General features: G+C 42.4%; 1 protein-coding gene across 1 annotated transcript in view; it reads right to left on the bottom strand.

Annotated features, from left to right (window-relative positions):
* Nucleotides 1-340: 340 nt before the first annotated feature.
* LOC116816657 (guanylate cyclase soluble subunit beta-2-like) overlaps nt 341-22,583 on the bottom strand; it is a gene marked incomplete at its 5' end in the record, with an annotated part of 31,992 nt that continues 9,749 nt past the window's right edge. The window contains 11 exons of the mRNA XM_032766069.2: nt 341-554; nt 2,100-2,195; nt 4,103-4,266; nt 7,382-7,536; nt 9,279-9,425; nt 9,894-10,042; nt 14,307-14,627; nt 15,769-15,985; nt 16,897-17,000; nt 20,369-20,477; nt 21,047-21,243. Coding sequence (XP_032621960.2) covers nt 427-554; nt 2,100-2,195; nt 4,103-4,266; nt 7,382-7,536; nt 9,279-9,425; nt 9,894-10,042; nt 14,307-14,627; nt 15,769-15,985; nt 16,897-17,000; nt 20,369-20,477; nt 21,047-21,243 — 1,787 coding nt within the window. The remainder of the gene's footprint in view (nt 555-2,099; nt 2,196-4,102; nt 4,267-7,381; nt 7,537-9,278; nt 9,426-9,893; nt 10,043-14,306; nt 14,628-15,768; nt 15,986-16,896; nt 17,001-20,368; nt 20,478-21,046; nt 21,244-22,583) is intronic.

Genomic DNA, 22,583 nt, shown 5'->3' on the forward strand with positions numbered 1-22,583 from the left:
ATTACCTCTGTGCCTTGAGGATAATGCAAAGGATTTGATTTGTGTAAGTATTCAGGTAAGTTATGAATTCTGTCAAACAATTTGGTACGTGTTAGTATTACAAAATACTATTTGACTAAATTAGCTACTCAGTCTTATTGACAAGCCAAGCAACGAGAGCTCTGTCTTCATTTAAGGTGCAGTTGCTGTGTCCTAAGTAATATCACATTTTTATATTAAGAGCCAACCGGGGAGGACACATACAGTATTAGATTACTTTTTAATAAGGAACAAAAGCTCATCTGTTTCCCTTGAAAGCAATGCACTGAATTTACCTTTCTTATTACAGTACTGGATTGCTTAACATCAGGAATGAAACTTTATTATCTTTCATTACAGTGCTTGATAACAATGTTCTAAATTTTATTGTTCCTTATTTTCCTTTTATTACAACAAAACACAAAACCTAGAATGTGCATTGCCGTCGCTAAAGTGCTGTGTCCTCGTCTGATCTGAAAGCTGCTGTTCTGCATCACCCTTTGTATGCTCTCCATTACACAGCCTGGCTTCAGCCTCTGACAAAGAACAAAAAGAGGTGTGAAAAAAAATAAGTGAAATCGCCAAGGAGTCCCCTGCGGTGAACAGAGCCAGCTTTTTAGCAATCCCAGGAGGAAACACTGACAAAATTGCGTATACCCTTTCTTAGACGCTGGCTTTGTCCCATGAGAGCGGATATTCTCACAGGCAAAGCTGATGCATTTGGGTCTGCTTTATCTGACAGAGCGGCTATTTTGTTTCTAAACTTCTATTGTCACTTGACATGTATCAAGTTCTGTACTTCTGTATAACAAAAGCAACAACAAGAGCTAAAACCTCTAAGTCAAAGTATGCTAGAAACCCGCTCAACTAACTGGTAGAGAGATGGGGAAAAGAAAAGAGAAATGGAATATATCCAGAGTTATGGAATGAGCATGAGGTGGCTAGCAGGAGAGCACAGGATAATAGGGAGCTGGAGGAGGGTAAAGTCCCTAAGACATGCATTGTACCACTCAACACTCACCCTTCCAGCAGTTTAAAAGCAGTGATTCTGGCCTAGGAAGTTATGTTCTAGTAACATGGTGGCTACTAGTCAATCAGTTTATCATAGGGTTTTATACTGCAGACTGCCACCATAATGTGGGAGCACCTTCCACATAACTCTGATAATAGCAGTGGCATCCTTAGTAGAGGCCTTCGTGGCTCAGAAAGAGAATTGGAGGATTGAAGTGAGGAGAAAACAAAGATGCGTAGAGCTCCATATGGGAGGAAGAATTCCCTTGCTTTTCAAAGTAAGGATGCTGAAATGCAAATGGCTATGAAGGTAGTGGCTGCAAGGTAAATGCGTATAGCATCACTAAAAGCTGTACTGCTGATTAGAGACATCCCCTATGATCTGACCGCGGAAGGCTCTGTCTGCACAAAGTGCAGTAACATGACTGCTTTAACAGCTGGACTTTAGCATCATCGGGGTACGAATAAAATTGTAGATAAAACTGGTTATAACAGTGTTTGGCCAGGAATAGTGGATAAGGCCAAATCAGGTTCTTGAAGCTGCTTTAACTTGGGTTGAGATTGGAGTAGAATGTGCTTTAATACTGCTCAAACCCTCTGATCTGGGTTAGGTGCAATAATTGTATTTAAACCTTGCATAAGCTGTAAACCCTGATTGTTTGCCTTGTGTAGGCCAGTCAATGACCCAACTACATTTATGCCTGGATTTTGAAAGGCCTTGTTTACAACAGTGATTTGCCCCGGGTACGACACTGGTGGACAGCCACTGCGCAGGTACAAACCCTAGTGCAGACAAGCAAAGCCACCGTAAGGTACAAGCTGCATTGGGGCAGTTTACTTCAGTTGCAAGCAGGGGTAAGTTGAACCAGTGCAAGTCCCTAGGTGTTTTCAGTGGTGTAGCCACCTCACTACAAAATGCTGAAATCCCCAGTGTGGACATGATTTAAGTCACTAATCACCGTGGTGAGCAGAGGAGACATGACAGCAGACTGTTCTGGATCATCTTTCCCTCTCCTTATGTGAAATAAAGTAGTAGGAGTATTTTGAAATAAATCCTTTAGGGTACTCACCATATGCAAGGCTGCTGCTGGTGAGCAGCTGCTGGCTGTCAGCATGCTTCATAACAGCAATAGTCTTGCTGACTAGGTTTCCCAGATCATCTGCCTCTACGAAAAGGGGGAGGAAGGAGACCACACATGTGACAATGTGCACTGTTTATATTAGGCCTTTGTAGGAAGAGGCGCTTTGAAACAAAGGCCTGAAAGTGCGAAGAGGAGAAGGGAAGACTTTCTGGGCTACATTTTTGAAAACTGGAAACTTACCTGCACTCACAAAAATAGTATGTGCAACGGTCTGGCTGCGTTTGTGTGTGCAGTTACAACAGTGATATGTGCAGAGTAGGCACTCAAGTGAGTATGTGCCATAACTTCCCTCCATTTTCTATACTTTGGCCCTACCTGTAGCCCCAGAATGCATAGCATGAGTAGCCTCTGTTGTTTACCATGTGCTGAATAATGATTGCACACATCTAGGAGGAAGCCATAAACGGTGGTCGTTTTCAAGTTCCCAAAGTTCAGAACAATTAGCTCTTGCCAGAAACAGTCTGTCTTTTCACCTAGTTAGATGTGAAGTGGGATCACATTTATTCACTTTTTGGTCACTGACATTCCCATCTGCCAATATTTCACTAGCTAAATAAGACAGTGGCCTAAAACTGCATCAGGTGATATGTGAATGAATGTACAAAGAGTTTTGCATCTGGACCAAAGTAGGGTGCCTACTTTCATAACGTCTTCATTGTGTTTCATTTTTCATGGTTTCCGCAGCACAGAAACAACTATTCAGCTGATGGGCTTTGCAAAGACAAACAGTCAAGCTTATTTTGCAGCTAACTCCACTCCCTTTGGGGTCCTTTTTATTTGTCTGTCTGCTCCCTCCCTTGTCCCCAATCCTCTGCTGTAGCTTCAGACTCTGTAATCCCTGTTCCTCACTTTGCCTTGTCTCTATGCTCCCCATTTCCCTTTCACACCCTCCCCTTCCTTCGTTCTCTTATTCCTCTGCACCTATTAACTCTCACCTCTGCCCTCACACCGTGCACACTTTTATATTCACTTAAAAAACCTAAATGATTAAAAAGAATTTGTAACATTTGCCAGCCATCATCGTAATCACTGTGCTTATAGGTTTATCCTTTATCCTTTATCCCTTATCCCCAAATCTGTTGTCTGTCTTGTCTATTTAAGTTGCAAACCCTTCAGGGCAGGGACTGTGTTTATAACTTCTCAGTCTTCTAGAGCTAAGGCCTAGTTCTAGGTCCATCTCTAACCTCTAGGGTATTTGCCATCTGTAACTTCTCTATTTCTCTTATTATTCTTTGCTGTTTGTTTCATGATGAAATTAACTCTTTGTTCCCATCACTATTATAGCATCTAAACGTTATTTTTTAAAAGTGACCTTATCGTCTCCACTCCAAGTGACAAGAACCTTAAATCTGAAGTCCTCATTAGCAGCCACACACACACACATAAGAAAAAAAAAGATACTCGGCCATAATGATGTAAATTATTAATTTATTTTAGGATTTTTATGGGCTTCCAATGAATAAAATTTGGCTTATTAGTTGAATTGAGTAGGTTATAGTATAATTTTCAAGACTATAAAGACAACGTCCATTACATTTGGTTACAAATAGTTGTATTTTAGTCACATATATATCTATATCTATATCTATATCTATATATATATATTGTCAGTTTAAAGTTACTCCCTAGAAAATGTAGTTTGTGCTGACCTTAGGCCTGATTGTCAAAACTGTCATTGAAATCAGTGGAACTGCAAGTACCCAGCACCTCTGAAAATCAGGCCCTATGAGATTAAATGGTTGTCTGAGATGCTGTATTAAACGTTAGTTTGAGGGCATAGATTTCAAGCCTAAGGCAAGGACATAAGTATGCAATGTAGGTGTAATGTAGGAGGCAAAGGTGTTCTCTATGAAGTATGAGCTTTATGTTAATAAAGAGAGAAATATCATTTTGCATCCTAGATATGGATTAAGATGTTTCTCTTAGCTCACCCCTCTGATCCATGTGACTGGAGTTCTGCTTTTCTGCTCTCCCCATGATTTCATTCTCAGTTGCATATAGATTCTGCCTCAGAATATAGGTGGTCATTTTTCCTTTGCCTTTCACCTCAATTTCTCCCCTTTCAACTATTTCGAAGCCTTGATTTTGCAGAGCTCTGCACAATGGAAGATATGGGACAACCAATAGGACAAAGAAATGTAAGTTGGGATTTGGAGCGAGAAGGATGAAGGATAAATTTTGCAGCGCAATATTTGTAGGGTTGGATGCGTTTTTTTAGTGCTGTTTTTGTAAACAGGACAACACTATCAAAGCAAAAGTTCATTGTTCTAATCAGGGTTGGTCTAGAGGCTAAGCTTCTGACCTGCAATCACTTTTGCACATGCTTGGCTTTACATTGGTGACTAGTCTCATTGACATCACAGTGAGCAGATATTTATCAAGTGATCAGCCTCTCTTATATTTTGCACTTTCCCCTGGCCTTTACACAGGAGCATCACGCTTAGACCCCTGTCCTGCAAATACTTACGCACATGCTTAACTTTATACACATGAGTATTTACAAAATAAGAGCCTAACTGAGAAGCTCTTCTGTAAAGGCTGTTCACACTGGGAAAGCACAGAACAGAAGAGGCACTGTTGAAATGTTATGTGGTTGTTCAAACATACTCAAGACATTTCTCCAAACAGGAAGGTACTCAAGCCCCGATCCTGCAATGTCTAGTGCCTGGGCAGCCTGCTGCACCCCAGAAAACCCCACTGAATTTAATGGGTAGAACCCCACCTGACTTCTGCCCAGGGGCAGCAGCCTGCCCATCCACTGCATGTCACAGGATTTGGACTGCAGCAGGGTGCTGGTGCGAAGGCACCTAATTAGTCCCTGCTCAGCCAGCCTTAATCAGGGGAAATAGATTGGGGCTGGGCAGAAGTCTGGTGCCTGGTCTTTAGAACTGGCTGCACCTGCGGGTTCAAGGGCTCTAAAGGCTGGCTGGCAGCCAGAAGAAGGGAGATGGCCAGGGAAACGTCAGTCTCTGGGCTGAGGGCAGACTGGGTAGAAAAGGAGATTATAAGGCCTGCAAGCTGTATATAGTATATCACTGGTGGTGGAAGAAATGTGTAAATAAAGCCACGGATGCTGCAGAAGGAGAAGCCTCTCTGTGCTTTATTGGGGCAGCAGAGGGCCCCAGGAAGAGGGGCGGACAGAGGACCTTGTTACAGGGACCTAACCAGTCTGTCTTCAGTTGCATCTTTGGTGATAGTGGGCAAAGTTCCCTGTTAACATAATGTGCAGTTAAACACAGAAAAGTGACCCTGTGAAAATAATGTGAGGTTTCATATTTGTGGCTCGAAATCAACTGTGCTCACTTCACAAGTAAATATTTTTATTCAATGCAAGTTCTTCAGACTCAGCCTCTGCTCTTCTGGCTCATGCATCATCACCAGTAATAAAGATTTGGCAGCTAAATTGTAACAAATCTGTTGATGATGCATGAGTCAGAAAGGAATCCAGCTCCCTCTACCAAAACTGTTTAGTTCTCCAGTACTAAAAGGAATAGAATATACTTGATCAGTAAAGTTAGCAAGTAAGCTCCTGAGGATGTACTTTATACAGAACACTTCTGTTTAGTTAAGACAGTGTCATTTGTATAAAGTTACATTTCAGATTATAATTTCAGTAATTATTGATAGGGTGGACTGTTTTGAGTCTTTAAAATTTAGAATGTTCATCATGAGAGTTTCCAAAGTTCCATATTTAATTAGAAGCCACATGTGAATTTGTATCAAGAATGCAGAGTTAAACATTCCCTAGTTGTTTAGCTTATTTGATAGCATCTCTCCTGTGTTACATTAAAACAAGCAAATATCTTCATCCCACAAATTGCCTGTTAGTTTCTACCAGGAAAATCTTGGATTGAATGCATAAAAATTCTGATGGGCATTTGGGTAATGTGCGTGGATTGGGACGTCAGGTATTGTGAACCTGTTTGGGTTTCATGCATAGAAGAGAGTAGACTGGCTTATGATTACAGCCATAACATCCCAATCCTTCAGCTCTTACTCAAGCAAAGCTGTTATTAAATACCACAGGAATTTTGCTGGGGGTAGCAATGCAATGTAAGATTATTTATTTATTATTTTTGGGCAGGAAGTGTTGCCATGTTAAGAAATTATTTGTGTAAGTCATTTCTTGCTCTGAGAGGGAGCATGGTTGAAAAGAAGCTCCTAGCTGGGGACCACACCTCCTTCACCCTGTCATTGCAGAACTGTGACTACATGCCATTGTAGTGAAGGGAGACTCACTGGTGCAGTGCCCCCTGCTGGTTGTCTGGGAAATTAGCTCTTTTCCAGCATACGGAGCACGCTCTGCAGGCCGCTGTCTTGCCTGCCACTGGCTCCGTGTCCCTTCCAGACTCCGGTGCCCTTTACCTCAGGGTTCTGCCCCAGCAGTACCCCCACTCTCTGGGTCTCTCCTCCCAGGGGAACCCCCAACCCTCTATCCCCACATTGCCTCAGTGGCTACCGCCAGTCATCACCTAGCCCCCTGCTCACTGGGGAAGACTGCAATCTGTAAACCATTCATCACTGGCAAGAGGGGTTTGGACCTGCTGCCTTTGCCTAACCCCAGGCTACACCTCTGCAGCTCTAGTACCTCTAAGCCTTGCACAGGGCCTTCAGCCTGGGGAGTTGCCAGGTTGGAGCTCCCTAGATCCTCTTGCCTTTGCTCAGCACTGCTGTACTCAGGCTCTTTCTCTCCCTGGCAGCCAAGTCCTTCTCTCTCTACAGCTAGAGAGAGAGACTGATTTAGCTCCTGGATCATAACACTTTTATACGGCCAGCTGTGGCCTGACTGGGGCATGGCCCCAGCGGTGGCTGCTTCCCCAGTCAGCCTAGCCTTTTCTCTCCAGAGCGGGGTAACTGCCGTGCTACAGCCATGAAACCTTGCATGTGCAAAGTACTTGTAAATAGGCACTTTGTGTGGGTGTTGCTTGAGCAACGGGCACCGTTGCGTCCCAGTTTAGGCACTCCGATTTAAACTGTATCCCTCAGTGAATTGTTCTGAGATTATTAGTAAGTGTGAAAATGGAACTTTATCATGTGTGTTTCCAGACTGAGGAGTACTGTGAGCTAAGTGGAGTTGGTGCTCTGTGCCTACATTGGCTCTCATCCAAGAGAGAAACTGTTTGTGTTATTAATGCTATAAGCAGAAGAGAAGGAGAAAAAGAATTCTGGGTTGTTTTGGGTCTCATTATTATTTAACCTTTGGACACTACCTGAATGCTGTTGGGCTAAGATGGATTTTGTTAGGAAGTCCATGACTTTCCATCCGAGAGGCTGTGTTGACAGTGTCTCCAAACAAGCAATATCTGGGCATCTTCTCACCAACCACTCCAGCCAAAACTGGTCCTGTGTGGATCCCAACTCTGATCTGTCAGTATAAACCCAACATGATATTTTAAAAATAATATTGGCTCTTCATTGTGATCATCAGTAAGATGTCAGCAGTCCATCTCATCCACCACCCTATTGGATAGTACTGAGCAGACTCTTCCCTCATTCGGGGAACTAAGTAATAGTGCTAGAAACATATTTTGGAAACTCTGCTTCTAAGGTATCGCAAGTCTAAAAAATTGTCTTACAGGTTTCCAGAAAAAGGATCTGATATTACAATTCAGCAAACAATGAAATGGAAGGAGGACTGGCTACATCTTCTGGTGTTCTCTGTATACCACACTTCTATTTATGGCACTGCCAGACTGGGTGAATAGCGGGGCAAGTTCCATTCAGGCGTACAGGGGGCACAACTCCCATTGATTTAAGTGGAAATTTGGAACCTGTTCACACCAGGGCTGAACTTTATTTTGCATCTTACTTAGGTAAAGCCTGAATCTGCCATGTGGCAATTAAACGGGTACAACTCCCATCAGTATCATCATAGTGATAATATACCCAAAGGGATTTAACCATTGACCAATGTCAAAGGTGTAGCTCAGGGATCAGTGACCTTTGGCACGTGGCCCATCAGCGAAATCCATTGGCAGGTCGGGCTGGTTTGTTTACCTGCAGAGTCCACAGGGTTGGTCAATCGCAGCTCCCACTGGCTGTGGTTCACCGTTCCAGGCCAATGGGGGCTGTGGGAAGTGGTGTGGGCTGAGGGATGTGCTGGCTGCCGCTTCCCGCAGCCTCCATTGGGCTGGAACTGGACCGCAGCCAATTGAAGCCGCAATCAGCCGAACCTGCGGATGCTGCAGGTAAACAAACCATCCCAGCCCGCCAATGGATTTCTCTGATGGTCCACGTACCAAAGGTTGCCGATCCCTGGTGTTGCTTTTTCCCAGCGTTTGTGGTCTATAAGACTTGAAACAAGAAAACAAACCAGAGCACTCTTGCACCAGAGGACAGATGCACACAGCTCAACTAGGGTGAAATTCATCTCATGCAAAGGGCTAAATTTCACCTACAGACAGTAGCCCATTGCATAATGGAAGTTGCATCAATGTCTCAGAATAAACCTTACCACTATGCATACGATGTACATCATTCAGTCTGCCCAGACTTAGCTTTGTCCTCTATAAGCTGGCGGTTACCTCACTGCTTTGCTGTAAATTATTGTCAAAGAAAATACTAATAAAAACTGGTTATAGAAACCGCCCTTCACTGTTCTTTCTACAGCACTATTCCCTCCTCCGGATTAGGCAGCGGTCCTTTCTGGTAATAGTTCACAGTGCATTTTTATAGTTGTGCAGTAATGATTTATAAAATGGCTTATACTTTTTCAGCTAACAGTAAAAAAGCCACTGCCCTGCTCCATGTTAAGCAGCTCAGACAAAGGAGAGGCAAGGTTGGAATAAATCAGGGACAACTACTTTTGTTCTTGTTCAGGAGCCATTAACTGACTTGCTAATTATGTACAGACACAGATGCCAATAAAGATACAGCAGATCCCCATGGACTTGCTCCTGCAAGCTGATGAACATGTGCCTAAATGCTTTGCTAGAGTCCCGATTAGTGCTGGGCACCATGCAAGATTGAGGCCTAAGGCCCAAAGTCAGCAAAGCACATAAATGCCTTATTATTTGTATTACTGGAGCACCTCAGAACGCTTGCTTAAAGCTACTCACACACTTAAGCATAGTGCTTTGTATCAAACTGAGTTCGCCTGTTTTATACCTGAATAGGCTCTCCAGTGATTGGGTTCATCACCTCTCTGGCAGCAGTTCTCATACCCAGTGCAAAATTGGCCACTCTTTTGGCATGACTGGCAATAGGCACTGGGACTCCTCCAACGACCATGTATGCATCACCTATTGTTTCAACCTGACAGACAAGGGAAAAAATGCAGTAGTCAGACAGGGCCTGATTCAAAGCCCATTGAAGTCAATGGAAAGGCTCCTGTTGACTTCACTGGAGAGCAAAATGCCCAGTCCTGTAAGGTGCTGAGTGCCTTGCTCTCCCATTGAAGTGACTGGGGGTTGGATTCGTTCATCATGTCACAGGACTGGGGATGAATCTAGGGCCTAGCTGTATATGAAATCTTTTTTCATTAGCTTTATATACTTTATAAACTCTCCAGTGACAAACTCTTAGTTCCTGAATCTTCATGGTGGGGAGAATAGGGAAGTGGGATGGTCCCCCACATTTTCATCTCAAAAGTGTGAAAATAAGTCAACCTGCATGTTGCGGTGATAGCCATTCTTCTACATTTTAGCCTCTCTTTGGAATTTCAAATGCGGGAAACAAAAGTGCAGTAAAGAATAGCACAGAACACAAGTAACAAACACTTACTTTATACACATTGTGAACACTGGTTAATCGATCAAACTTCGAATACATGGAATTCAGCATGTTCACGATTTGGATAGGCTCACAGGCTGAGCAGATATTTGTGAATGTCACTATATCACTGAAGAGAATCGTGCAGGAATTAAATTCCCCTGTGGGAGAAATCAGATATGAGATGCATATTTCTTTATAAATGCATCCACTGTTATTTGACTACGTCAATAATAAAAGTTGACAGAAGATTTCTGTAATCTGCCAAACAAAATCTTATTGACTAGTTTGAGCCAAAGCACACAGAACTCAATGGAAAGACGTCCATTAATTTCAATTGGTGTCAGATCAGGCCTAAAACTAAGAACCTAAAATGCCCAAAATTGTATTCATGGGCTCCACCTAAACCAAAATGGAACCAGATTGCTGGCGCTTAAAATTAAAAAGGTCGTAGAACAGTTTTTAAATTAAGGCCTGGGGGAAAGCCGACAACTGCAGAGGAGCAAGTGATTCAGACAGAGACATCCCTTAGGGGAGGATCTATAAATGGAGATTCCCTATGTCCTAATAAGGAGGAGAGGATGGAAAATGATAAAATACAGGGAGGATCTGATGAGAAACAGTCAAATGAGAAAAAGTTCCATTCAATTACGTCAAGCAATAGGGGACAACCAAAAAATGACAAGTTTTTAAAATGCTTATATACCAATGCTAGAAGTCTCAATATTAAGATGAGTGAGCTAGAGTGCCTAGGATTAAATGAGGATATTGATATAATAGGCATCACAGAAACCTGGTGGAATGAGGATAATCAATGGGACACAGTAATACCAGGGTACAAAATATATCGGAAGGACAGAACAGGTCGTGCTGGTGGGGGAGTGGCACTATATGTGAAAGAAAGCGTAGAATCAAATGAAGTAAAAATCTTAAATGAACTAAATTGTACTGTAGGATCTGTATGGATAGTAATTCCACACTTGAAAAATGAGAATATAGCAGTAGGGCTATATTACAGACCACCTGACCAGGAGGGTGTTAGTGACTCTGAAATGCTCAGGGAGATTAGAGAGGCTATTAAAATAAAAAAACTCAATAATAATAATGAGGGATTTCAACTATCTCCATATTGACTGGGTACATGTCACCTCAGGACAGGATGCTGAGATAAAGTTTGTTGACACCTTAAATAACTGCTTCTTGGAGCAGCTAGTCCTGAAACCCACAAGAGGAGAGGCAATTCTTGATTTAGTCCTAAGTGGAGCACAGCATCAGGTCCAAGAGGTGAATATAGGTGGACCGCTTGGTAATAGTGACCATAATATAATTAAATTTTAACATCCCTGTGGCAGGAAAACCTCCACAGTGGCCCAACACTGTAGAATTTAATTTCAGAAAGAGGAACTACACAAAAATGAGGAGGTTAGTGAAACAGAAATTAAAAGGTACAGCCCCAAAAGTAAAATCCCTGCAAGCTGCGTGGAAACTTTTTAAAGACACCATAATAGAGGCTCAACTTAAATGTATACCCCAATTTAAAAAACATAGTAAGAGAACCAGAAAAGAGTCACCATGGTTAAACAACAAAGTAAAAGAAGCAGTGAGAGCAAAAAGGCATCCTTTAAAAGTGGAGCTAAATCCTAATGAGGAAAATGAAAAGAGAATAACTAGAGAATGAGTGTAAATATATTTAGAAAAGACCAAAAAAATTTGAAGACATCTAGCCAAGATTCCAGAAGTAATAGCAAAACATGTTTTTAATACACCAAAACCAGAAAGCCGCTAAACAGCCAGTGGGGCCACTGGACGATCAAGATATAAAGGAGCACTCAAGATGATGAGGCATTGTGGAAAAACTAAATGAATTTTTGCATTGGTCTTCACTGTGAGAATGTGAGGGAGCATCCCAAACTGAGCCATTTCTTGGTAAATCTGAGGAGTCCCAAATTGAAGTTCATTGAGGAGTTTGGAACAAACTGATATATACTACAAATTACTAAACAGTAATAAGTCTCCAGGACCTGATGTTTACCCAGAGTTCTGAAGACCAAATGTGAATTGCAGACTAACAATGTCATCTGTAATCTACCATTTAAATCTTTCTCTGTACCAAATGACGGAGGATAGCTAATGTGATCCAATTTTAAAAAGGTTCAGAGATGATCCTAGCAACTACAGGCTCAGTAAGCCTCACTTTAGTACCGGGCAAATGGTTGAAATATGTAAGAACAGACTTGTCAGACACATAGATGAACAAATTTGTTGGAACAGTCAACGTGTTTTGGAAGGAACTCATGTCTCACAATCTCAGAATCTTGAGTGGATCAATAGCATGTGGACAAAGGAGATCCAGTGGATATAGGTATATTAGATTTTAGAAAGCCTTTGACAGGTTCACCAAAGGCTCTAAGCAAAATAAGCAGTCATATGATGAGGGAGGTTCTCTCATGTGGTACTGGGTAAAATAGGAAACAAGGGTAGGAATAAATGGTCGGTTTCAGAATGGAGAGGTAAATAGTGTGTCCCAAGGTCTGTACTGGCCAGTCTATTTAACATATTAAATAATGATCTGAGAAAGGGTAAACGTGAGATGGCAAAATTTGCAGATGATACAAACTACTCAAGATAGTTAAGTCTCAGGCAGACTGTGAAGAGCTACAAGGATCTCTCAGAACTGGTTGACTGGCAACAAAATGGCAGATGAAATTTGGCATTGATAAATGCAAAGTAAGCACATTGGAAACAATCCTAACTATACATATAGAATGATGAGGTCTAAATAGCTGTTACCACTCAAAGAAGAGATATTGGAGTCATTGTGGATAGTTCTTCTTGAAATCATCCTCTCAATGTGCAGCAGCAGTCAAAAGCAGACAAGATGTTGGGAATCATTTAAAAAAAGGATGCTAATAAGACAAGAAAATATATATGCCTCTGTATAAATCCTGTACACCACATCTTAAATACTGCATACAGATATGGCCACCCCATCTCAAAAAGATATATTGAATTGGAAAAGGTTCAGAAAAGGGCAACAAAATGATTGGGGTATAGAATGGCGTCCGTATGAGGAGAGATTAATAAACTGGGACTTATCAGCTTGGAAAAGAGGCGACTAAAGGGGATATGATAGAGGTCTATAAAATAATGAATGGTGGTGGAGAAGTAAAATAAGGAAGTGTTATTTACTCCTGCTCAAGAACAAGGGGCACCAAATGAAATTAATAGGTAGCAGGTTAAACAACACAAAAAGTTTTTTTCATGCAACGCACTGTCAACCTCTGGATTCCTTGCCAGAGGAATGTTGTGAAAGCCAATACTATAACGAGATTCAAAAGGGAGCTAGATAGATTCATGGAAGATAGGTCCATCAATGGCTATTAGCCAGGATGGGCAGGAATGGTGTCCCTAGCCTCTGTTTGCCAGAAGCTGGGATTGGGTGACAGGGCAAGGATCACTTGATGATAACCTGTCTGTTCATTCCCTTTGGGGCACCTGCCATTGGCCACTGTTGGAAGACAGGATACTGGGCTTGATGGACCTTTTGTCTGACTCAGTATGGCCATTATGTTCTTATGAATTTCCATGGGATGTGGGCACCTGACTTCAGTAGGCTCCACTGAAATCCCAGCCTGGATATTTTAATATTTAAAGCTATACTGTCATAGCTGGCCACAGTTCAGCTGTATCTTTTATGTGTTTGCAACATTCTTCTAATCCGTTAGCTGGGTTTTAAAAAAAACGGTTCCTAATGTACTTCTATAAAGTTACAGAAATACCCTAGTGACTATGAATAAACCTCTCCGGTTAAGACTGCTGGACTGGACCCAGAATGCCTTTTATACCTTTTGAAAAATACCAGTTTTTCAGTGAAGAGTTTAAAGTAATTCTAAATTCAAGTTCACAGTTTTGTGCAGTCACGTTCTGAAGCTCAGCTTTAAAGGCACAGACTAAATTTGTGCATGTAAATTGGGTAGATGCCAGAAGTTAGGGGCAGTGTTAGATGGCTATTTGATTTGCATGGGCAAATGTGTTTTGTTCACACAACTGCAAATGTTTGACCACCTGCCAATTTAAATACCTACTTAAGTGTTTTGCTGCATGGGGCTGATGAAATCAACCTTTCTTGTTTTAGTTGTTGCCAGGTTAAAATCAAAAGAGCATATAATCCATATGTGCACATCTTACTCTCATGTGAAACAGCCCTGCTCTTGACTGGTGATAGAATATTCACCCTTTCAGAACTGCACAATTTTGCCTTTGAGTTAGGTAAGGGTAGTGGTGGTATCACATGCATCTTCTTATTCAGTGACTGGGGAAGGGAATGCCCATGGAATACTCAGTTATAAAGGCAACTGAAAAGTTTTTAAGGCCAGCCACACTAGTTGAATCTGAAGAGTGTGAGTGATGATGAAAATCCAGTACCTGCTTCCACCTTTTTGCCCTCCTTGAGCAGATTGGCTACATGTTTTGGCAGCATGGCATACAGCAAGGTTTCTGTTTTCTTCCTTTCAGCCTCTAAGTTCTTTGAGAGGATCCTGAGCTCTTCTTTTTTTCTCTCCAGCTGGTTGGACAGCTCTATCTCTGCCAGACGCTGCTGGTTCAGGGGAATGAGGTCCCTTGTTGCGTCATGTTGTGCAATGTCGGAGATGTGCATCTTTTGTTCCTCCAACTCCTCTAAACTGCGGAGCTTCGGTGAACACAGGTACATCACGCACTGTATGGCCTCCATCCACATCATTTGTCCTTTAAATAGAAAGGCATGTAGCAGTTCCAACACATTTTGATTCCCCTCCATATTCCCTGCCTGAAAGCTTTCCCAACTGTACATGAGTCTCTGATAAAATTAACAAACAATTCAGCTACTGTTAATTTTTCAGACACATGCAGTATTACTTTCCCCAACACACTGAGCAAGGGCCGCTCTACCATTTTTGCCGCTCCAAGCAAAAAAAAAAAAAAAAAAGCTGCTTGGACTGCCACCCGAACTCCCGAAGCAAGAAAAAAAAAAGCCTGAACTTCCAAAGCAAAAAAAAAAAAGCAGCTCGGACTGTACCACTCCAAGAGAATGCCGCCGCTTAGCATGTGCTGCCCCAGACACGTGCTTCCTCCACTGGTGCCTGGAGCTGGCCCTGACACTGAGACACTTTGGGGGCAATCCTGAAATACTTGGCATTTTTATAAACTAACATAGTCTGCATGCACAAGCCAGAGTTAGTATGTGACTGTGGAATATACAATGGTTGAGCATGATGCCAAAAGGATGTACCTAAAAAATTACTCTCACTGTGACCTCTAGCTGAGTGGCTCATGAGCTGTGGGCTGTGGAACACTAGTGGCCAGCACAGCACTTGCTGGTGATCCATGGAGAGCAGGCTGGTCAAATGATATTGGCTCTTCCTTTTTTTGCCAGGAATTTTTACAAGCATCCAGGGTCTTCATGGAAATACGAACCTGGATGCCAGGAAAAACTGCTGGAAACAAAAAGAAGCCACCGTAGCTGTAAAAAACCTTAGGGGTGGGGTTTTCAAAAAACACTTAATCTCTATGGTAAAACTTCAATGGGAGCAGAGTTAGGCTAGGGCTCAGTGCTTGTGAAAATCCCAGCCTTGCATATTGTCTTAGAAATGTCACCCAGTTGTGACTGGGAGCTTGATTGGGACAGGAAGGGCCTAGAAGATAAACTTTCCCTAAGGTTTGCTCCACACTATGACCGATTTGATAAACCATGCACTAGCCATTAGTTGAAGGACATGTAGCCAAATTTTCCCAAAGTAAAATTATAGTTAAGAAAATTCAACCTCCAGGCTTTTCAGCTACTCCTCTCTGCCTGGGTATCCCCCCAACACACACTGGGCAGCAGTAAAAAGCAGCTGTAAGTTAGTACCTCGGAGCTTCAGCATGGGTTGGTTTCTCCGTGAGTCAGGCAACATTTCTCTGTGTGCTCTGAGGACAAATTGACTGTTGATAAATTTCCTTATGCTGAAAATGGTGAAGGTAACTTGTGGATGGACAACAGTAAAGTATTTATCTACTCTGCTCCCTGGTCGCCATAGTCCTGGCACAAACTTTTGAATGTTCACACCTGCCTGCTTGATCCTTAGCTAAGAACAGGAAGGAAAATCATTAACCTGGATTAAAATTAAAACTCTTTCAAAAACAAAGGAATGTCATGCCACAATTTACCTGTTTGAGGGTGAGGAGGGGAGAGGGTAATTTAAAACCTGTTTAATTTTTGATTGAGTAAATATGTGTCCAGCCCCTCACTAGTCTGAGACCAGGGGCTACTGCTTTGATATCTCAAGAAAGACTGCTCAAGGTAGCATCCGGGGTCAGACTTTCAGAGTCCAAGCTTCTAGCCTGAGTCTGTCTGAGCCCACTTCCCACCCCTGCCCAAGGAGGGGATAGAGACCTAGGGTAGGGCTGGCAGGACTCAAGGTGAGGTGACAGGAGCTCAAGAAATGCGCAGTCCTAGCATTTACAGAGCTGCTGGGGGTGGGCAAAGTATGAATCTGGCCATACAGATGAGTTCAGATCTGCTCCCAATGACACCTGCGAAACCCCACTGATTTCAATGGGGTAAAATGATGTAACTTCAGCAGTATTTAGCCCAGTTTAAGTGGTACTTCTTGCACAGCTACATGGGAGGCAGGCAGCAACGGCGCAGCAGAGCCCAACACAGAGATTCATGATGGTTAACAATGGGTGCCACTAGGGTACCAGACACCCAGTCCTGAAGTACCATTGGCCACTGGGAACGCTGACTAAGATGGCAGGTATTTGTCAATTCTAATTTTAATTATCCACATGCAGATATCAAGACAAAATGTGATGTTCCTTCATTTCCAACATAAGGTGAGAGAGAGAACAATTGAGGCCAGATCCTCCGTTGCTGTAAATCAGTCTAACTCCAGCTTCCATGAAGTACATAGCAGCTGAGGATCCAGGCCTTACTTTTGTTTTCTCTGCCATAACATCTTTAGCTACAAGCTTCCAACCAGGGAAGGTGTCTTACTTCTTCATCAAACACAATGTGGAAAGGAAAAGCGTTGCAGAACGTTCTCTCTTCCACCCAAAGCCTCTCTGGATAAACTGGGTCAAAAGTATGTGACAGGTTCCCTGCAAAAAACAAACATAAGGAATAAGGAGGAGACTTTCAAAGGAACAAATGGAATCTGGGCACCAAACTTCCATGGAATGTCAACAGGCAGTGGAAGCGTAAATGCCCTTTCTGCCTCTGGAAATCTCCCCTTCAGTCAGTGCTTAATTTGCTAATTTTTTACACTCATAACTGATGCAGCAAATTAAGCGTTGCCCTCAGTCCATTATACTCTGCTGTACAGTTAGTCAAAAATGAATCTTTTATTTTCTGTGAAAAGCCTTGATGAAAATATTTTTATTTTTCATCAGTGTTTATTGTGGAGATTTCTTTTTTGTCAAACTTTCAACAACCCTGAAAGATTTCAACAAACATGGACATTTTTTCACAATTTTTTTGATCAAAAAGCCATTTTTCATCAAAAAATGTCATCCAAAATCTTTTGACCAGCTCTAATCTATTTTTACATGGAGAGGAGCGCTGTCTAATGATGACGTTTTTAATATCACCTGAAATAGCCTGAACTTTGTTACTTAGTCCCTGTGACAATAAACCGAAACTTTACCTTGTCCCTTGCAAATGCAGAGCTCCTGGCAATAGTCTTACACAGGTGCTCCAGGTGTGACAGATTTTTGTTACTAATCTGCCTGAGGCATCAGGTGATCAGGTTGAGGCCACAGGATCATTTGGGGAGGAGATGATGAAACACACCAAGTGTCTAAGTTTTAAAGCTTTATTAATAAAATAATAAAATAACAGCGGTGAGTGTGGGGACTGCTCCCACATCACTTAAAGGAAGCAAGAAAGCGTTAGTACCCCAACCCTAACCCACTTTCATACTCACATACGCACGACAAGAGTCTGGCTAAGCCTGGGTATAATGTAAGAAGAAGAGGGGTGGACGGGAGTTCTTGCCCCGTGCACGGGTTGTCCAGGGTCCACTGCAATCTCTGCCTTGCTTTGGCTCTCAGGAGGGTTTTTAAGTCCTGGGTTCCTTTGCAGGTGTTTTCGTCCAGGGCCCTCTGTTTCTGGTGCTCTCTGTACCAGTTCAAACTGGCTTGCTGTGGCCTCCTCAGTTTCCCAAAACATCCCGGCTCCAGAGACTTTCTTTTTCCCCCTGTTGGCCTTCACCATCTCATTTGCTCTTACTGTTTTTACTGCTATCTCTGCAGCCCTGCTCAACTTTGTTCTCCTCTTCTCACAGCTGGGCAGCTGCAGATTTTCATCGTGCCCGTGACCTTGGACCAGGGCCAGCGTCTTATCTTCACACGGAGCTAGCTGAAGTATCAAGTTAACCCATTCTTTTCTCTTTTCCTCCTTCCCCCTCTTTGCCTCTCGCTCCCTTCAAGAAAATCTTCCATTCCACACTTACACCTTTGACCTTCACCCCCAAAATGCCTTGTGATGCTTACAACTGTGTTAGCACCATACAGTGCTGATCTGCCTCCACATGGGACCCCCTGAGGGAGGGAGTCCTTGGACCTGTGACACAGGCACAAACCAAAAAAGCATCTGATTGAAGAGGAAGTCAGAGACTGCCTGAGAGAAAGCAGGTCGTTGCATCTAGGCAACAAGACCCATATCCTCAAAGGTATTTAGGCTCTCAATGTCCGTTGATATCAGTGGAAATTAGGAACCAAAATACCTTCAAGAATGTGGACCAAACTGTCTGTTGTGCTCTGTTTTCCTTGACTAAAACATAAGCCCTCCCTCTCTAGAACAGGAGAGCTGAGTGTCTAAGTGTGTTGCTTGAGCTTCTTCGCTGTCTCATGGTTACTTATAAATGAACACTGGCCAAATGGATTTTAATTTCCCAAACTAAAGGAAAAAACTAGCTATCAAACTGAAAACTCACCTCAGAGGCCAAGTTTCTGCCCACAACAGTATTTTATGAGCAATATATTAAACCCCTGAAATAGAGTTTGTGAAGAAAATGCTGACAAAGCGCTTGCCCACAGTAATATAAATACCCCTACCGTTGCTATACAAAGCTGCACTGTGTAATGCTGAAGGCTACTTCAGTCATTTTTGATATAACATTTTTTTCATAACAAAACCTTTTGGATAGCACAGAGAAACATTGTCAACAATGCATTTGGCCAGCTAGTAGCAGCAGTAACTGAATGGGGTGCTTAGAATCCTGCTGACGATGAAGCGTGACTAATGGCCTGTTTTTCTAGTTGTCAGTGGAAGAGCTCATACTGGAACCGCACAGCTTCTCCCAAAGTCAGGGGGTGGGGGAAGCAGGTTAGCACATTAGCCTTTCACCTCTTCAAATCCTGACTTAAAGGCAAACTAGATGGGGAGTTTCATCCTAGTTATCAGCAATGCACATTTTAAAAATTGCTGCACAATTAGCTGGCTTGACTTATGAGAGTAACTAAACAGGAATATCAATGTGTTACAAGCCAGAAGAGCGGTGTGCTGGAAGAGCAGCATATGGAGAGCGTAAACAGCCTTTGCCTCTTCTGTGCCTGGCTAGAGTGTTATTACTGCCTCATTGCCATGATCATTAAATTCATTCACAACACTTTCAGTGCACATGAATTTGGACAGGCTGTAAGGTGCCATATTAACAGTTCTTGAGAATGAAGTCCCCTATTTATCCATGGAACGGGTACAGCATGGGCAGCAGTAAAATAATTGACCCAACAGTACCTCAGAGCTGGCCTGGGTGGGACCCCGCTAAGGTAGGAAGATAATTAATTCTTCCTGTTCATTCCAGCCGTTGGCTTCTCTTCAGAGTCTGCCTGCAAGGTTGTGCTGGTGGTTTTTGTGGTGTGACCACTTCACACCAGGAAAGTAGAGTGGGATCAAGTCTCTTCACATTGGCCACAAGAACACCCCTATAAGTGAAAGCCTTTCCATGCTTCTATCAGTCTCCTGAATGCAGGGGTGCCCAAAAATTTTGTGGGCTGCCGAGAACCATTGAACCAAATTGTAAAGCCTGTCTATAATGGAAACCACTTCAAGCCAGGGGGTGCGGTAGCACCCCCAGTACCCGTAGTTCCAGCCCTTATGGCTGAGTGACCAGTCCCATTGCACTATAGTATTTTTAAAATAATCTAAACAGGAAAAAAAATCATAGAAGTCCCACAATGCGTATAGAGACCCAGGCATCAAGCCACATCAATGAACATGAAGAAAAGGGTCTGGGGCAAATAAAGTAATTGCAAATTATGGTCTGATCATATTTAAACAAGAAAACCTCTCACCAAGTCCAAACTCTGCTATCCGTACATAAATCAATGATATCATCTGGACTGTTTTACTGCCTCCAGTATTTATATCCAACAGGCTGCCATCCTCGTGGGAATGTGTCCATTTGTCTGCACAGCTGAGCCCCATATCTCATTATGATCACTGTAACGGAGGTTAGTACACTCACCTTTCCCAAATTTCACAACACTTCTCACAATATCCCAGTGGGATTTCTTTTCTGGGCAGCACGAGAGAGCAGAATAGTTCTCCATTTTCTGAAAAGCTACATCTAGTGCCTTCTGGAGAGCAGCAGACAAAGAGAGGAGAATGTTTGTGTGTGAAAAATTCATACAGATGGTCCATTTTAACATGCTACAGTAAGACAACATTAAGGCTGAATTGTTAAGCGCTTAAAAGACAGGAAATGCTAAAGCCAAGGTTGCACATATAACCTTCACTTTGCTTCATTGTGCATAGGCATGATAATGCTGCCTTTAATTCCATGATCATGTGCTCTTTCTCAAATTCAGTATATCACATCGTTTTTAATTATTATTTCTTTAATTGATTATTCAGGCTCAGATGTGAACTCTAACCTATGACTTATCCACAGCTTTAGAGGCCTGATGCCCCACTGCCTTGCAGCTTGTGTAGACCTTACACCTCTGTGAAATACTTCCACTTTGCCCTCATTTTACGTAGGAGCAAGGTAGAATCAGACTCACCATCCTCAATCCAGCTCTAAACTTAAAGAGAGAATGTGTAGATTGTTTGCCTTAAAATATTTCTTGTAGATTAAGAGAAACCAGACAGGCACGAAAACTGTAAGTAAACCTCCCTCATTTCCATACATGATTTACTGCACCTCTTTATCTATGTGGGAGTCTCCACTTTCTGGATTTGTTGTCTTTTTGGTTTTTCTCTTTGGCCTTTTAGCCTTCTGCAGAACAAGAAATATAACATGCTCCTTTTTCCCAGTGCGCTCCTTTTCTTCACTCTGAGTAAGAATTTCCATTGTCACTTCACTGTTGAAGAAGTCTCTGGCAACAGATTCTATGATGCCTGAAACAGAAGAAATAATAGATTTATAGGATGACCTGTTGGTGTTAGCAAAACTTTTTAGGCTCTGTATCTCTTTTCTTCCTTGCCTAAGCTGTACCTCTCAGCAATCCCCACAAATGTATTCTTTATACTCTAATATATTGGTATGAAAGATGCCATGCGAAGTAACATTATAACCTGATTCTACACTGATTTTCACTGCTGCAAACCCACTGACATCAGTGATTCTGAAGACCATATTCTTAATTCTATTATATCAGCATAAATCCTAAGGAACTTCGGTGAAGGCAAAATTCCTCCAAATTCATACCAGTGGAACTAAGATCAGTCTCTGATTCTGAATTTGGCCTGGAGTTAAAAATGTTCATAAAGTGCACCTTGTAGGGGGCAGTTGTCCTTTCTGTAACTTTTATTATTCTGTTTCTAGAAGGCAAAAGCAAAAGGGGTGTCCTACCCCAATGTAAACCAAAGAGCATAATGTTCAGCTGACATGTTAGATCTATTCAGATTTCTCTCTGTCTGTCTGCGGTGTTTATAGAGTACCCATGCTAGTAATAGCTGGGCACCAGATGTGTGACCCCCAACAATTTGGATTTTATCAAGTTAACAAAGCCACACACACAAACTAGTAATCATATGGCTCCATTTTGATTCCCACATATGGAAACAATGCTGCCCTTTAAAAACCCAATATCTCGTTACTCCTGTCTCTTTACGAGTGGGTGGGACAGGTACTTACACACTTCACAAGATCCTGTACCTCAGGTCTGACCTAAACACAGAAATTGCAATGGTTTAACTAAAGAAGAGCTTTTAAATTTACCAGTGCAGGCTAAACCGGTTATAAACCAGGTTTTAATCAAATGAAGTGTGTCTACGCACGGGTTTGCGCTGGTTTAACTAAATCAGTTTAAAAACCTGCCTTTAGTTAAACCAGAGCAACTTTGCACATAGACCAAACCTAAAGTCCTGCACACACTCCATTGGCCCCACTGATTTCCTTCCATGGGAGGAAGGGAGCTCCACAGCTGCTGTGAAAGGCTCACCTGACAGGAATCTCAGGGAATGCTCCAGCTCATAAAATTGTCAGCATTCAAGCATTTGTGCTTTTCTTTTCTGTGTGGAGAAACAACTTAAGGCTCTGTTGTCCATTTTCTACCCAAGCACCTAATCAAAGTTCAGAGGCCAGTTGGGGGCAGAAACTGATCATTGAGTCTGGTATTTTCTTTGATGCAAACTTGCTTATTTACAAGCAACAGACAAGGACCTGCTCTTCCAAATGCAGGATGAACCAGAAACAAAAGAATAGTTTCTTAGCTTAGAGCCCCAAGCCTCTCTAG

This window comes from Chelonoidis abingdonii, chromosome 1 (assembly GCF_003597395.2).
Source record: "Chelonoidis abingdonii isolate Lonesome George chromosome 1, CheloAbing_2.0, whole genome shotgun sequence".
In the NCBI taxonomy this organism is placed as follows: Eukaryota; Metazoa; Chordata; order Testudines; family Testudinidae; genus Chelonoidis; species Chelonoidis abingdonii.